The 15,051-nt window shown below is 40.9% G+C and overlaps 1 protein-coding gene and 1 long non-coding RNA gene across 3 annotated transcripts in view; one reads left to right on the top strand and one right to left on the bottom strand.

Moving 5' to 3' along the window:
* LOC107226113 (aquaporin AQPAe.a) overlaps positions 1-15,051 on the top strand; it is a 39,722-nt gene that overhangs the window by 17,101 nt on the left and 7,570 nt on the right. The window contains exons 1-2 of one of the 2 annotated variants that reach the window (XM_015666810.2): positions 3,511-3,642; positions 6,674-6,867. In XM_015666810.2, the coding sequence (XP_015522296.1) occupies positions 3,624-3,642; positions 6,674-6,867 (213 nt within the window). In that variant the 5' untranslated portion in view covers positions 3,511-3,623. Of the gene's footprint in view, positions 1-3,510; positions 3,643-6,673; positions 6,868-15,051 lie in introns of those variants that run through there. The other variant, XM_046735452.1, reaches the window with a different exon arrangement.
* LOC124293657 lies at positions 3,436-14,210 on the bottom strand. Its single transcript, XR_006903545.1, has 4 exons — positions 14,199-14,210; positions 12,959-12,964; positions 7,443-7,447; positions 3,436-3,524 (listed from the first exon to the last, which is right to left on the bottom strand). It is a non-coding gene; the product is annotated as an uncharacterized LOC124293657 (long non-coding RNA).

Raw genomic sequence — 15,051 nt, 5'->3', positions numbered from 1 at the left:
GAATGATCGCAACGATTCGAAGGGTAAGAATAACTCCGATTCTCGTATTTCTCCGAGAAACTTGTCCCGCAATGTTTTCTCCCCCCATAATAATCCAGCCCTTACGCCTCGGCCGTTATTAATCGGCGCGTATGTAAAACGACGCGAATAAATGATATTACGACGAAGGCCGAAAAGCAGCGTAGACGGAATTCGGTCCATGCCCAACTCGAGTGGCATAATCGCGTGTGACGGGGACGGATGGCGATATTCGCGTAATAAGACACAACCGTGCACCATCAACGATTAATTTCGCGTGTGCGTGTAATATGGCTGCCTGCAGGGCAAGGTCGTCGGTTTGATCAATTACGGGCGTGTGTGTGCGAGGGTGATATAACAAAGGTGTATCGTATTATCATCGTAAGCGTCGCGTGTCTATTTGCCGGGCCGATGCTTCTTCACGTGCCTCTGCTGCAGAGGTAAGCCACGTCGTGTACACAGCCGATGTTTGTATGGACCTTATACTCACATGCCTGGAACGTAAAACGGTGTTACAACGCGTAACGTGGCTCGATTTACAGTAGAGACGAAGGTATTCTAGGTTGTTTGCAGAAGCTGCCGCTGCTCCGTGTCCTAATTAAAATGGTTAATTACTGCCTCGAGACGCGCACACAAACGCACATATATATGTATATATATATATATATGCGTGTATACTCAGCGGTGCAACTGTAACGAGAATCTTGTGCACGACTCCGAGAGGTATTATACCTGTGTATATTATACGCTCTGCGGTATACGGGTTGTTGCGAAAATTTTTTAGGTACCGTTTAGTTTTCTGCACATCTGAATCAACGTTGTTACTTGTGCACCTATAACTAGTAATTTGAAACGACGGAGTCACATTTTGTGGAAAATTTTCAGTTCCTTCGTTTGTGCGTACACGTCTGAATGTTAAATCCATAATGGGATTTAGTGTTTTTGAAATATGTTGTTCATACATGTCATTCATAGGTTGTTTGTTTTTTGTTTTTTTATAATTCTATTTCTTTTGTCACGTTTTTTGGTGGAGGGAAAAATTTCGTTTGTCTGCGAATTAAGAGAACTGACAACATGACAGCGAATCTTCGTATATAATATGTAATGGGTATATTATTTGTGAAAAATTTGTGACGCGCCGAGTTTGCGGGTATCTCTTTTTTAATGCTCCGTGGAATAAATTTTGAGAGAAATTTGAACAAGATCGTAACGAGTCGTAAAGTATAACCGTCCGAGATGTACGGTAATCACAAAAAGAATATTAACAATATTGCCGGGAACTGTGAACGTGTTGTACTTATTACGTAATGAAAAGTATGTGACGTGTATACATAGGTGCGTATACCTATTTGCAAAAAATTTGCCCATAAAATACCATAATAACCGATTACAAAGCTATGTATGACGCATGGTTTATATGATATAAATGTAGAGCGTTATTCGAGGCGTGTTTTGCATTACGATACCGTGAGCGTTCAACTTGATAACGATTAATGCGCTCGAAAGTACGTTTCAGATACATATATATACGACAATTTGTTAAGAACTATGCAAAATACGCGACGACACGCTTGTCGTAAGAATTCGAAACGCGAATCGTTGATCGTTGATGCGAAACGCTTCTCATTCCAGTGTCCGTACCTGTTGGTCATCATCCGCGGAATAATTACGAGCTCTGATATAATCTTTAAACAACAATTTCTTTCATCGTCTATAAACGTGAGAATCACCGCGTGCGATCGTGAATTATATGCAGGTAATATAAATATCTCACATAACGTACTTTGTTATACCGGACGTTTGCGAAGTATGTGTCGCTGATACGTTATAGATAGAAGAAAACAATATGGGATCATCAGTTTTTTTTTAAATTCAATGCGTCACTCGGTGCTACGTCACGTACTGCACGGTGATTTTTTAATTTTTTATTTTTTTTTTCTCCACCTACTCTACAGGCATCCCATAGTAATTTTGGTGAAAAATATTCTTCAAAATTCTATTTTAGGATGGTGAAAATAGCGTCACCTTTTACTGGAATTTCGAAGAAGTTCTTTTCTTGATCTGACACGGTGCTATAGGTGAGATATTTTTCTTACTTTTAATATGTATTATGATAATGACCAGCAGACAGAAAACACAATTTGGAAGAGTCGTAAAACATTCCTCTACAATTTGTGAAATGTTGTAGTAACAATCATCATCATCATCGAAACTTCCAGGCACCAGTTAGTTACACGAATGTTTTGCTTTCCTTTGAGAGAATAATATACCCGACCGAGTGATGGAAATCCTGAAAATTTTGCAAGGCATTCGATTCTGGAAAATTACCGACTCGCATTTAGTCTCGTTGGAAAAAATTTTCGCGGAACAAAATTGACCGCATTGGCAATGTTGGGGCGGGGTCGAAATTCTGAATTTAAAAAGTTCTGAAAGCGCCAAATTCCGAAAGAATAAAATGCCGAAACGGCGTAACTCCGACGAGTCGAAGTTCCGAAAGTTCAAAAATGAGAAAATTTAAAAATCTGAAACATCGAAATCCCGAACGATCCAAGATATCTAGTTCTGTGAATTTCTAGCTTGGTGAAATTTCACCACTTTAATTTTTATTTGTTTTGGATTTTCGATATTTTTACGTTCGGAATCCTGGTCGTTCCGATTTTCGGTTAGTCTGATTTTTTACACCCACTCGTCGAGTAAACTCCGCTGTGTGAGTATATTTTAACTTTCGGAACTTTGCTCTATCGTAACTTGAATTTTCGGAAACTCGCATTTCGGAACATCGATTCGTCGGGTTTCCGACCATTCGAAACTTTGCGGTTTCTTCAAAGTTTTTATACCTTTACTTCCAAGTTTCGCTCCCAAATAATCCGTAATCAACCGCCTTCGGAATTTTTCAAATTCGGAACTTCAACCCCGGCCGAAAATGTTCTCCGCGTCGCGGATCGTCCGTATCGCTTCGCAAATAATTCCAGCGCGGTATCCAGCTTGCAACGAATCGCGGTCCCCGAGACTCGAGGTGTGGCGAACGAGGCGATTCGCGGTCGATTCGCTCCTTCGCAGATCGTTTCGATCAGGGACAAAGAAAAGTCACTTTCCACGACGGTAGATGCTCGAGGATGAATCGGCGAGTCCTCCTCGGGCGGCCGGCTCGGTTCGAGCCAGATCAAAATAGTAGTTAAATAGTTACAATTCCCAGTTGTCGATGTGGTGGGGAAGCCGGAGGGTTTCACGGTGGGGGGAACAACGTTGTATATCAAGGCGAAACCTTCGCCGGGCTCACTCCATACTCATATACCAGTAAAATCGAAACGCGGTGCAGTTTGCTCTCTCTCTCTCCCTCGCCTCATCTTCCTCTCTCTCTTCGTCGGACAGCTTCTGCCCCGTACCACCACGGCTGAAAAAATTTTCCGAAAATTCAAATTCCATTAGCCGAACGGATTTGACTAATCGCAGTTCGCCTACGACGCTCGAAACCGCCGGACGGCATTTCAGACGCGCTCCTTCGACTAGTCGATTCTACCGAAAATCGGGATACTTGCATCTGGACGAAAATCTCCAACGACAAGAATTTTACACGAATAGGACGTACCGTTGATATCTTCAAAATGAGCAAACCGGCCCAAGGTATGTTCGAATTTTATTTTCACCGTTATTTATCGCGTCGTTTTCAAACGGTTCAGTTCTCTTGGTTGTTAGACACTCTTCGCGATGTCCTCGCTCCTCGTTATCTAACTTTAAGTTAGCTTCGAGCTAAAACTGCAGCTGTTATTAAGCACGGATTTGTACAGAAGTCGGAAAATTGAAAGGTGATATTTCGACGTGTTTTTCCACACTAACAAGTACCAAATACACATTATCGAACACGTGCTGTCGGTTGCACTTAACACTTTTACCTGCGCGTTAAGAATTCTGTTATTATACCTGCGGTATATAGCCCAAGTTAATCTTCACTTCATTTTATCACTCGCGGTAAAATTTCAAAAATCGACCGCCTTGTTTTCTCATTCCATTCAATTTAACGAATGACTGATTTGTCAAGCACTTGACATCACCCGAATCAAACGGCATCGAGTCAAATTTCATACATCGCTATCGGTGCGTGAAAGGGTTTAATGGAATTTTTTTTTTTTCCTCTCGAATATTATAAACGCAATACAGCTAATTGCCAGTTTCACATACCGAAAATCGGTGGGGAAATGGAGATAATAAATTCCGATTAACAAAAATGCTTCGGGGACAGAGACAATAACGTTATTCGAGCGTGTTTTGTATCTGCACGACCATCGAAACAGAATTCAAAGCCATTTAACTCCTCGTGTATAAATTACTGAGTGTATAGATCAAAACATGCAATGTTTTTAATATTTTCCCTGACAAACTTGTTTTCATTTTGTGTAAATTGGAAAATTAATCAGTGAATCCCGTCGAATTCATCGACATTTTCCCTTCGACTGCTGACCTATGTTCTTTCAAATAATCCCAAAGCAATTGAAACAGGTTCTCAAAAATTGGCATTAAACACGAATTCACGACACTGTACCAAAATGTCCAATGGATTAATTTACCCCGCATAAATGTCAACTCGAAATCAGGTTTGACTCGACAAGTTTATCTGCATATATCCAGTGAATAACGCAAAAGTGTGCGGTGTTCGTCGTTGTTGATGTCAGCGATCTCATTCCAAAAAATAAGGTTTATTTTTTGCCGGGAAGCGACGTCGATGTACCTAAACTTAAATCGAAGAGGAAAGTGCGATTGAAAACACTCGTCTGCGTTTCGCGTGACGCGCTATTGCTGTAGTTGAAAATTGTTATTTACATCTTGCAAAAATTACCCTCGACCAGATCTCACTGTTGCCGAAATCTTTACAAAGTCACTTGCTATGCTCATTTCATAGAATTGTATATTTCTTTTCCTACGTTATTCGCTATTCTGATTCGATCCCAAAAGATTTTACCCCGACAATTTTCTTCAAATACAACTTCGACAAGGTGTAAAATGAAAACAAAACGTCGTAGTATTGCGGAAGAAAAAACAAAAAAAAAAAAAAACTAACTCAGGAATCTCAGGTTGTCTTGTTATTTTTTTATTTGCATGTAATCGTATCATCAACCAGAGTGAAACCAAAAACGATTAAAACAAGGTTGAAAGCGGTGGAAGAAGAAACAAAACGCAATGTACAGTCGATGAATAACATGTTTATAATTTATATATTTATAGGGTGCGAGCATGTATTCCGATGTTTATTAAAATAGTTTATTTACCTCTTTCGGATCGTCATTCCCATTATAGTTACGGTTACTTTTTCCAATCACACTGCAATTGTCATTATTGCTATCATTATAATCATCATTACCTCGATCGGATCGTGACCAGTTGTTTTTTCCTTCGTTGCATTTCGTGCTAGAGAGACGCTGCGGAGGCTTTGCAGTTGAAATAACCGACAGGTACGTCAATGGTTCCGTCCATCAACTTGATTAAAAATATTCCTATGCAAAGGAACTTTGTACGCGACGCGCGAAACCGCAAGAAGTGTTTAAAAAGAAAGATAAAAAATAAAATAAAAAAACTTGGCCGAGCGCACAGTGAAATTATTGCAAAATCATGAGGCCGATAGCTCATTGTTGAACAAATTACTATTACAGGTACACCGTTATATGTTGGCGATATTTTGGAATTGTAATTATCTTACATATCTTGAGATTAATTTCTCAAGTTAAATGGATGTCGGTGATATAATTAAATTAATCTTCTCAGCTGTGACGGCGTCAGATTCAAATCGTTGCGAAATCGAGGCTGCAACAGCAACAGTGGCGCGTACGTTGTGAAAAAGAAATATATATGTATATTTTTTTTATTTGCGCAGGTCAGTCGCTTGCAAAAGGAATAAAGTCGTAGAGTTGAATGAATGTTAAAACGGCGAGGATATTGAGGTTGCGTAAAAGCTGTCACAGCTCGACGGATCGTCAAAATCGAAATTAAACTGTTGTACGGTAACAGACCGTGTAATTCTATTATTTGCAGAAATCCATTTACCGTTAGAGGCAGATTGCACGGCTGGTCTTTGAGTAAAATTGTCCCAATTAACGTACAGCAGAGACGAGAATGCAGCCGCCTGTCAAAACGCGTGTGTAGGTACAAAAGTTGACAAGTTCGTACAGACGTCGAGATTAGAAATCAGCGCATTAGTGATAATAACGCAATTAGTCCCGATCAATACAATCAACAAATCCCGAGCCGCGAAGCATCGACGGTAGATTGTACCTGGAATCTCGCGTTGCGGGATATTCGTAACCTTGGGAATAGTTCACGATCATGTTCACGGTAAATCGTGTATCGCTGTATCGCTGCACGCAGCATTGGGATCCATAGATCGTCCGGAGGACGAATGATCGAGCGAGTCACGTGGATGAAGTTAGAAACGTTACGGTAACGATGCATGGCTGGGAAAAATCCTTACTCCGTACCTTTAGCGATGTCGAAAATTTAGTAAACCATGATGATGAAAATATACTCTTTTTTTTTTGAAGAGCCAAGTCCGTCAAATCCATTCCAAAATTGTTTCGTTACGTTAACGTTACTAACTTCAGCCTCCTGGCGAATCGATGGAGTTCATTGAATTAATTTCTTTTCCTCTTCTCCTTCACGTTCACAGGCGCCAAGGCTTTTCTAGGCCTGCACGAGGTGACGAAAATCGGAATTTGGCGATCGCTGATAGCCGAACTTCTCGGTACGCTGCTCTTGGTTCTGATTGGCTGCGGATCTTGCATCGCATGGGACACGACGGGGAAACCAACGGTATTTCAAATCGCCTTCACGTTCGGTCTGACCGTTGCGACTCTAGCACAGGTGAGCCAGAAACACAAAAGTTATTCGCAGATTTATACCTATAATTACTAGGACATTTTGGTAAACCACGTATCGTTGTAATAACGGTTTAAACACTGTCGAATTTGTTTAGATCAACATTTTCTGATTATTCAAATGTTGAATCTGTTTGCTCAGCCGAATAAGTATCGTGCAGATGAACACAATCGGAAAGAACAGCGACTGAAACGAGACTCTCTAGTTTCAGCTTGTCGTACGAAATTCATTACCGTTTTGAAGCCGGTAGAACATTTTTCGATTACAGTGAAAAGTAAAAACACTCAACGACTGTGTGCGATAACCATAAGTGGAAATTTTTGTCGGTACAAATTCGTCAAGTATAATTTCTAGAAAAAGAAACTAATCGTAAGTCGGGAAGCAACGCGACGTTTCATTTCAACTCGGTCATTCGTTACCGATTCATACAAATCTACGGTGTGAAAAAAGTGTTACAATTTTTTCCCACCTCATTCCGTTCGGACACGTGCTCGTGACGTGCGTTTGACTCGCGGAGTGGGAAAGGGTTCATTCATTCGACTCGTCCGGCCACCAGCCACCAGATCTTTGATATTTCTCACAAATTTAATCCACGACACGAAACTCCGGCCAGCCTCTTTATCAATAATCGATATAATTACCAAGTCATTCGTACGTGCAGCGGCTTGGCAACGATCGCTTACTAATTAACTCTGGAACCAGTTACACGCCGATGCCCGTAGCATGTACTCGTATTTAGGGGGCCTCCGTCGCAGATTGAATGTCATTATTCAAACGTTTTCATAAGAGATTTCGTTTACCAAACTCGCTCGTGCTGCGGGCAAACTTTGATCTCAAGTCGTTTGATTAGTTCTCGAGACGAGAATGGAAAACAGGTATGTTTGAAACATTGATTCACATTTTCTGCGTCAAATTATAAGCAGCGACGGAGAGTTGGCATGAAATATCGATGAAATTGGTCGTGGCCTGTATTAGAATCCGTACTTGACTTCATTTTTTTACGTTAAAAAGTATATAAAATAATATGTATGTATGTATGTATGTATATTTACGTCGAGTTCGTCGTAACTTTTGAACAATAATGGAAAGATTATTGTTTTCAATCACGCTTGCAGCAGCCTCGATTACGGCGAGGATTTTTTATTGTTATTTAACGACTAATTGTACAACGGATTATTACTCGGGCGGAGATTTCAATTTCGAAATTCATGTAACACGAGTGTACGTAGGTAATATCAATTGAGGCTAGGTATACGGCTAACAAGTAATAAAAGCACCGCGCCTGTTCGACTTCAATAGTGTATCGACTTATAATTATATGGCCACACTTAAAATACGCTTGCATATTAAAAGCCGTGAGATAATACACAGGATGAAAAAAACATCACGCGAAGGCGTGTACGTTATTATTACACGGGGAGGGAGAAAAAGAAAAAGTTTACCGTGCCCTTGGTTGCCAGAGTTGAATTGACTCGGGTTAACGAAGAGGCTCGTATGAAATTTCGCGTGCAACGTAATGTCGGCTATATAATAATTATACAACGATTTATGCACGAGTATATAATATACCTGTATACATCGGACGATGCCTTAAATAGCGAATGATAAAGAACGTTTGATTGATGTCGCGAGGCGGCTATATAAGATATTTGACAAAAACGAAAAAACAAAAAACAAATTCTGCCTCAACGGAATGCAGCGTGCAAGCACAATACGCGATGCAAAAGTTGGACTTCTTTCGTACGGTTATTTATTCAAGCCTCGGTGTGTGACACGTGGCCGAGTGAAAAAGAGATAAGTAAAAACGTAACCGCTGCTTGGATAAGGCGTCGCGTATTAATTAAAGAAAGAGAAGGAGGAAAAAATCACAGGGAACGGAAGAAAGGAAAGATTGAAATGAAAAATAAAAATAAAAAAAGAAAACAAATAAAAAAAAAAAAGAAACGAAAGCGAGAGAGTAAACAAAAAAATTGATCTGTAACCGAAGCTAATGGTCCCATACTATCGCTTACTACATCTCGGTCATATGTACGAATAAATTGCGACACTCGGTTTCTCCCTCAAAGAAGCTGTGTGCGCTATAATATTGTGTAGTGTGTTATACCGGCTTCTCGCCTCTGTTTAATCTTATTATGTGCCCCGCGTATATTATACATACCTTGTACCTCTGCACACATCGTGCGTAAGTATTTTACCTCTACATATAGGTATACTACGTGCGCTTACAAATAGCGAACGTATGTGTGCCCGAATGCTCGTTGTATGCATCGTGGGTACACAGAAAGTCACGAGGATTCGCTAAGTTTACTGGATGATGATTGTACGTAGGTGTTTTTAGCCACTCATTATATATCTTCAAAGTGTTGAATGTTAAGAGGATTTCACCACAGATTTTGCTGCATGAAAAATCCTTTTTTTTTCGCCTTCGTCTATTGACACGCCGTACGCAATTATTGAAGAAATGAATTATTGGCAAGGTCTATTCGGTGTGTACCTACTTAATCATCCTTGCATCGAAATCGAATGGTTCTTTTGCTCGAGATGCGACAGTCGTCTACAGAAATTAAAAATCCCAAAAGTTTTTAGCATTACCCTTACTTCGGATCTCTGTAAAAATTTCGAATTCATTGACTGTATTTGTTTTTTTTTTCCCCATCAATTTTGGAAACGAAATCTTTAAATTCTGGAACAGCGATATCCTCATCCTTATCCGATGCCAACTTATATCTTTGAGCAAAACTTCTTGTATCCTTAAACTGATGCCTGCTGTATTCATCGAAAAAGATTTATTCGCCTGCATTGACAAGGACTATCATGATTCTCGACAATTTATCACACAAGTAAAACCTAATTTTGCAGCCGTTCTCGGATCGTAGTCTGCGGGGATGCAATTTCGTTTTCATCCTTTTGCAGAGTTCCTCTGTTAAAAATTTCCTCGTTAATAACACCAATTATTTAAGAATCAAGAGTGATTTCAAGATCACCGAAGACGCGTTTTTCAAATAGGTAAATACGGTAGTAATCCTATTCACAATGCCAATTCATCCGAGATTTCATACAACTGTGCGAATAAAATTGCAGATGCCTTGAGCTTAAAATTAGATAATTCACGTCTACAGAGATGGAAGAAAAAAAAAAAAAAGTAGAACATTGCACGTCCGAAGGAAGATCCCGATTTTAGAACGCATCCTTTCGCAATCCGACCTCGAAATTAAACTCAATTTATTATTAGCATCGCTATTATTACATGGACCGATGGACCTCGTTTACCGAGTACATGTACAATGTACATACATATCTATATTATTGTATTTTATATAGTATTAGGAGTTCGAGGTCCTCACGGAGATATATATCTATACATGTGTGTGTGTGTGTGTGTGTGTGTATACATACATATAAGGCTACTTACTTTGCTTTTAACAACGGGCTAATTGCTCGAACATCGAACCGACGGACAATATTATTATACAGCAGTGTTTTTTAATACCTTCCATCTGTATAATACGTTTATTTTCAGCATAGGCAGGTTCGGTTCACATACACGTGGGTACGTAATATATTCATACGATTACTCGTATAATGCACCAATACTATTTTTGGTCTTCCGTGCCACGTTTCGTTTCACAACTTTGAACATTAACTCCTTGCAAGTTTCACAAGTATAATACATACAGCTACGATTCGATTTTCGGTGGCTCAAATCCAGAGGGGTTAAGCCGATCGGTGTCGAGGATGCAACCGATCGTTCGGTAGACCCCCGAGGTGAAGAAAAAAAAAAGAAGAAGAAAATTAATATTAACCGGAGGCGGCTATTTTTCTTCTCGCGATTGTTTCCTCCTTCCATATTCTTCGACATGCAAATCAATTACATCGCGTTCGATCATCGATTACGCAACTGACGATGAGCTGCCGGTGTCGGCCAATAATAATCATCCAGTTTCTCTTCGTCGTTACAAATGCAGGACCGATAAAGCTTCCTCGCACGTCCGACGAGGTGCAAAGATCTTTCGCGGATGCAGGGGAAAAAACGCGACGCTCTCGACGAATTTCCGCGTTTTCCTCCTTTCTTTTTCCTTCTCCCTCTCCCTCGAGTCTTACAGTTTTTTTTCCCTCCTTTTTCCTCCGCCTCTCTTCTTTCTTTGCACCCTCGTCGAAACTTTGACACGAGTCCGTGTCCGCCACGCAGTTTGTTGCCCTCTTCGACGACTCCCTAAGGGGGGCAACTGTGTATCTATATTATACACATACCCGTATATTACATACATGCGTAACGCTGAAGGCGAACACGAACTCGACAGGGTCTGTCTGTCTCTCTGCACTCGAAATCAACTCACTTTCAGCTGGAGTTACCGGTCGCCGAGTCGTTCGCACACACCTGACCCGAACGATTGCTTCGGAAATACGGTGCAGAGAGAAAGAGAGAGAAAGAGAGGGAGAGAGAGGGAGAGAGAGGCGGCGAGAGCAAACGGAATCGGAGAAACGGAGAGCGCCGGATCAAAAGCATTTCATCGCTGAAGGCGAACCGCGAAACCTCCCGGTTTAAATCCGGACCTCGAAGTCGCAAAGCACGGCGTCGATCAACGGAGCTGCGTTCTTAAACGGCGAAACAGATTTAGGGAGCTTGCGAAGGTTGTGGGGGATTTCGAAAAAATAAATAATAGTAGACAAAAAAAGAATTGAACAATTTTTATCAATTTTATCTCAACACCATCCGATAAACGCATTCGTTCGAATTCGTTCAATTTTATCGCATTTGAGAGGTGAATCAGTGTTTTTTTCCCCCCTTTTCGAATATGAATTATTTTACCAGGAACAATCTTACGTATGCCTTAGAGATGTTGAGTCATAGAACGGATGACTGGGATTTCGAAATAATTAATTGGAACGCATATAATTTTAACATCTTCATGAAATTTATCAAAAAACTATCTCGCACTGACATTGACAATAATTCTTTGATAAAATATGACGGTTAAAAAGAGTTTCCTTATAATTTTTAAGATGATCGGTTGGTGCCGTTAACTTTGGATTTGAACTTTCGTGAATTTATACGGCTCAGGTGTCGGCTGCGGTCATAAAAATAATTACTGTAATAGGTGCAATAAATTTCTCATAACCATTAGGCGGACATCGCGAAACGCCAGACAATATTCGAGGTAAAAAAAAACTGATGTACTCCTTTTCGTTTACTTTGATCTCTTAGAATGAAAATAATTTTAAAAAATTCTTACGTCAATTAATAATCCAACTTTTATACATTGAAGAGGGAAAGAAAGCTACCGACGTGGTTGAAAAAATATTCCTCCGTCCGGAGATGTAAAATTTTACAGTTATACATCGATATACAACGTATGGATATTCAACAATAACGTGAAAAATATACCTATTACATAAATGCGATAATGTGAATCTTCTTCCAGACGCGTTACGTAAGAGATACTATCAGTCGTCGGTGTCGGCCAATTTATAATTGATTTTTTTTTTGTTCTTCATCGTCCAACCGATGAAAAAAGAAACATCATTAATCGCGCTAATTACAATCTCTGTGAATATTCTTATTATTATATATATTTACTCCTCTCCCACGGAGAAATATACATATTTATACACATCTTCGCATCGTCACGTGTCACGGTCGAGACTCTCGTTCACCTGCGATGAGTAATGCAGACCTCGGTGGTCCTCCAGGCATCGGGCCTTACCTACCTACCTTGCCTACCTACGCTCCGTTGGTCCGTCATTCGTTCGTATTAGTTGCGTTACGTTAACCTTACGTTGCGTTTCGTTAATCCAACGTTACGTCGCGCTGCGTTACGTTAGGTTGGGTTGGGCCTCATACGCACGCCGTAGCGCGAACTCGACGTTAGGTTGGGCTGATTTACGTTACGTTGGGTTAGGCTAGGTGGGCTGGGTAGGGTAAATAAGGCCGACGGTTCGCCCAAGGGGTCTAACTGTCGAGATGGTGCAATTCTGCCCCGGAGGCTCTGACAACCTACTGACTCGTGCAATACCTTCCCCCTCCCACCAGCACCCCACTTCCTCCCTCCGCCCCTGCTTAACGCAACTTCCACACCGGCAGCTACCTCCTCGCTGGATTTTTACCACTAATTCAATCCTCGTAACCGCTATCCTGTCACAATGCATGACTATATCATCCGGTGCACCGGATCACACCGGTTAATTGACATTTGACTCTGTTAAATGACGCGCGATTGCGATATTCGCGGAGGACGTTACGTTGCCTATGGATACATATAATATAGAACGGGATCGGGAGATCCGCTTGTGTTTCTTTTTTTTCCTGTTTCGCTGGCTTAACGAGCAATCTCGTAATACTTTTCTCAGTTCCATGATTGTTATTGGATAATTCATGCAGTCTTTTCTTTCCCGTACAGTCGTTGTATGCTCAATTGACCACGGCGTTGGTTGAATTCTATGCCAATTTTTCTATTGTTATCATATTTTGAAGTCGTCATTGCGCATGCCTTAGTTGAGGATCTAGTGTCTGGGTACACAATTGATTGTAATAATTATTGAACGAGCACGTGCATCTTTGACACTTTCAAATACTAGACCATGAATCGTCTCTGTGATATTCAAATTCGTGATAGTTTTTCTATTTTGGGTTAAGAGATTCGGAATTTTGAGTCACTCGTGTTTCTAATCCGTGATCAGATACATTTGTATTTGACCGGTGCTCCGCTGTTGCCTATGAATTCGTATTTGATCTCAATAGTTTTTTCCACGAGGCTGCAGTTGCTAATCGTAAGAATGATATTACATCGCAAATTGAAATCATCGCACATAATAAAAATTATCAAACATGGAAAAGTGACGTTATAAATGACCGGAGTGAGTGTCGAGAATTTATAAAAATCATTTGAATACGGTTTTCTTTCGCTCGATTTGCCGCAGAAATGAAATTATATTAGACTGTTACGTTAAGCATATAACGTTATACACAGTAGCCCAGACTTACGTGATTGAAAGCAGGCGTGACAAAGAGGGCGCTTCTGATGTGTTTTCTAGACGAAAGGCAATCCTTGACAGATTATAATTTCTACATTATGACATATTGACAAAACGACTATACACCGTATTCATATTGATGACTAATCCTAATTTGTTTCACTCTCGATTGATATTCAACGTGGGCAGTCAATTATTATACTTGAAAAAAGAAAAGAAGAGAAATTACAAATGGTGTGTTGCAAAGAGAAAAAAAAAAAAAAAAAAAAAAACAAACATCGAAAACAAAAGAAATAACGCATTTGGAATGATTCATAGCCCCGTATGTAATAAACAGATATAACAGCGTTGTGTAGATATACATAGGTATACATATAATGCACATATTCATGCGTACAAGATCACACAATACCCGGGTTATTGTCATTTGACAATATATGCATTGCAGCAAGAGTTACAGGTACTGTTCTTACGTACATGTCGCATCGGGCCCGGTATTGCTACAGGTTTAAATTGGCTAATGCTTGTGTTACGAATTGCCTGGGCGTATGTACGCGTATTATTATTCAAATATTCAAATGAGTTCCCGCGTCAACGCGTCCGCGAAGAAGAATCGCGGGCTTGATTCGAAACGGCACGGATTACCCGTCTCGTCCTCGTCGCAATCTTACGCCACAAAACGCACCCCTGCCCGCTTAAATTCGACGAGTCGCACCTCGGTTCGTTCAATTAAACATCCCCCTCCTGAATACCCACCCCTGTACCTAATAATTATCCGTTCTTCATCTTCTTCTTCTTCTCCTCCTCCTCCTCCTCCTCCTCCTCCGCAACGACTTGCACTTTTCAGCTCGACACCCACCCGACTTATGACGTCATCCTCGCATAGGTGTTGCGCGGCTATTTATAGAGGTAGGCAGATATCCCACAGCATATTATAATTCGGGATCTCGAAGAGATCGCGACTGCTGATGCTGAAGCTGACGCTGACGCTAAGAGAGCGGACACCGTGCAACAACGCGACCAAGAGATCCTTTCTAGCTACGACGTCTGCGCGCAGTTTTGTGCCCTGAGGGCCCGCCGACCGACCCACAGCCCCGAGTCATCCGAGTGCTCTGGCTGGTAGGGGCACGGACAGACAACCACTGCGCATGCGCGAAGGCGAAGCGTCGAGCGATTCGCGACGCCACGCGACACGGG

The sequence above is a fragment of the Neodiprion lecontei genome, chromosome 3 (assembly GCF_021901455.1).
Source record: "Neodiprion lecontei isolate iyNeoLeco1 chromosome 3, iyNeoLeco1.1, whole genome shotgun sequence".
NCBI lineage: Eukaryota > Metazoa > Arthropoda > Insecta > Hymenoptera > Diprionidae > Neodiprion > Neodiprion lecontei.
Note: the sequence above shows the minus strand (reverse complement) of the source record. Positions and strands in the feature narration are given on the sequence as shown.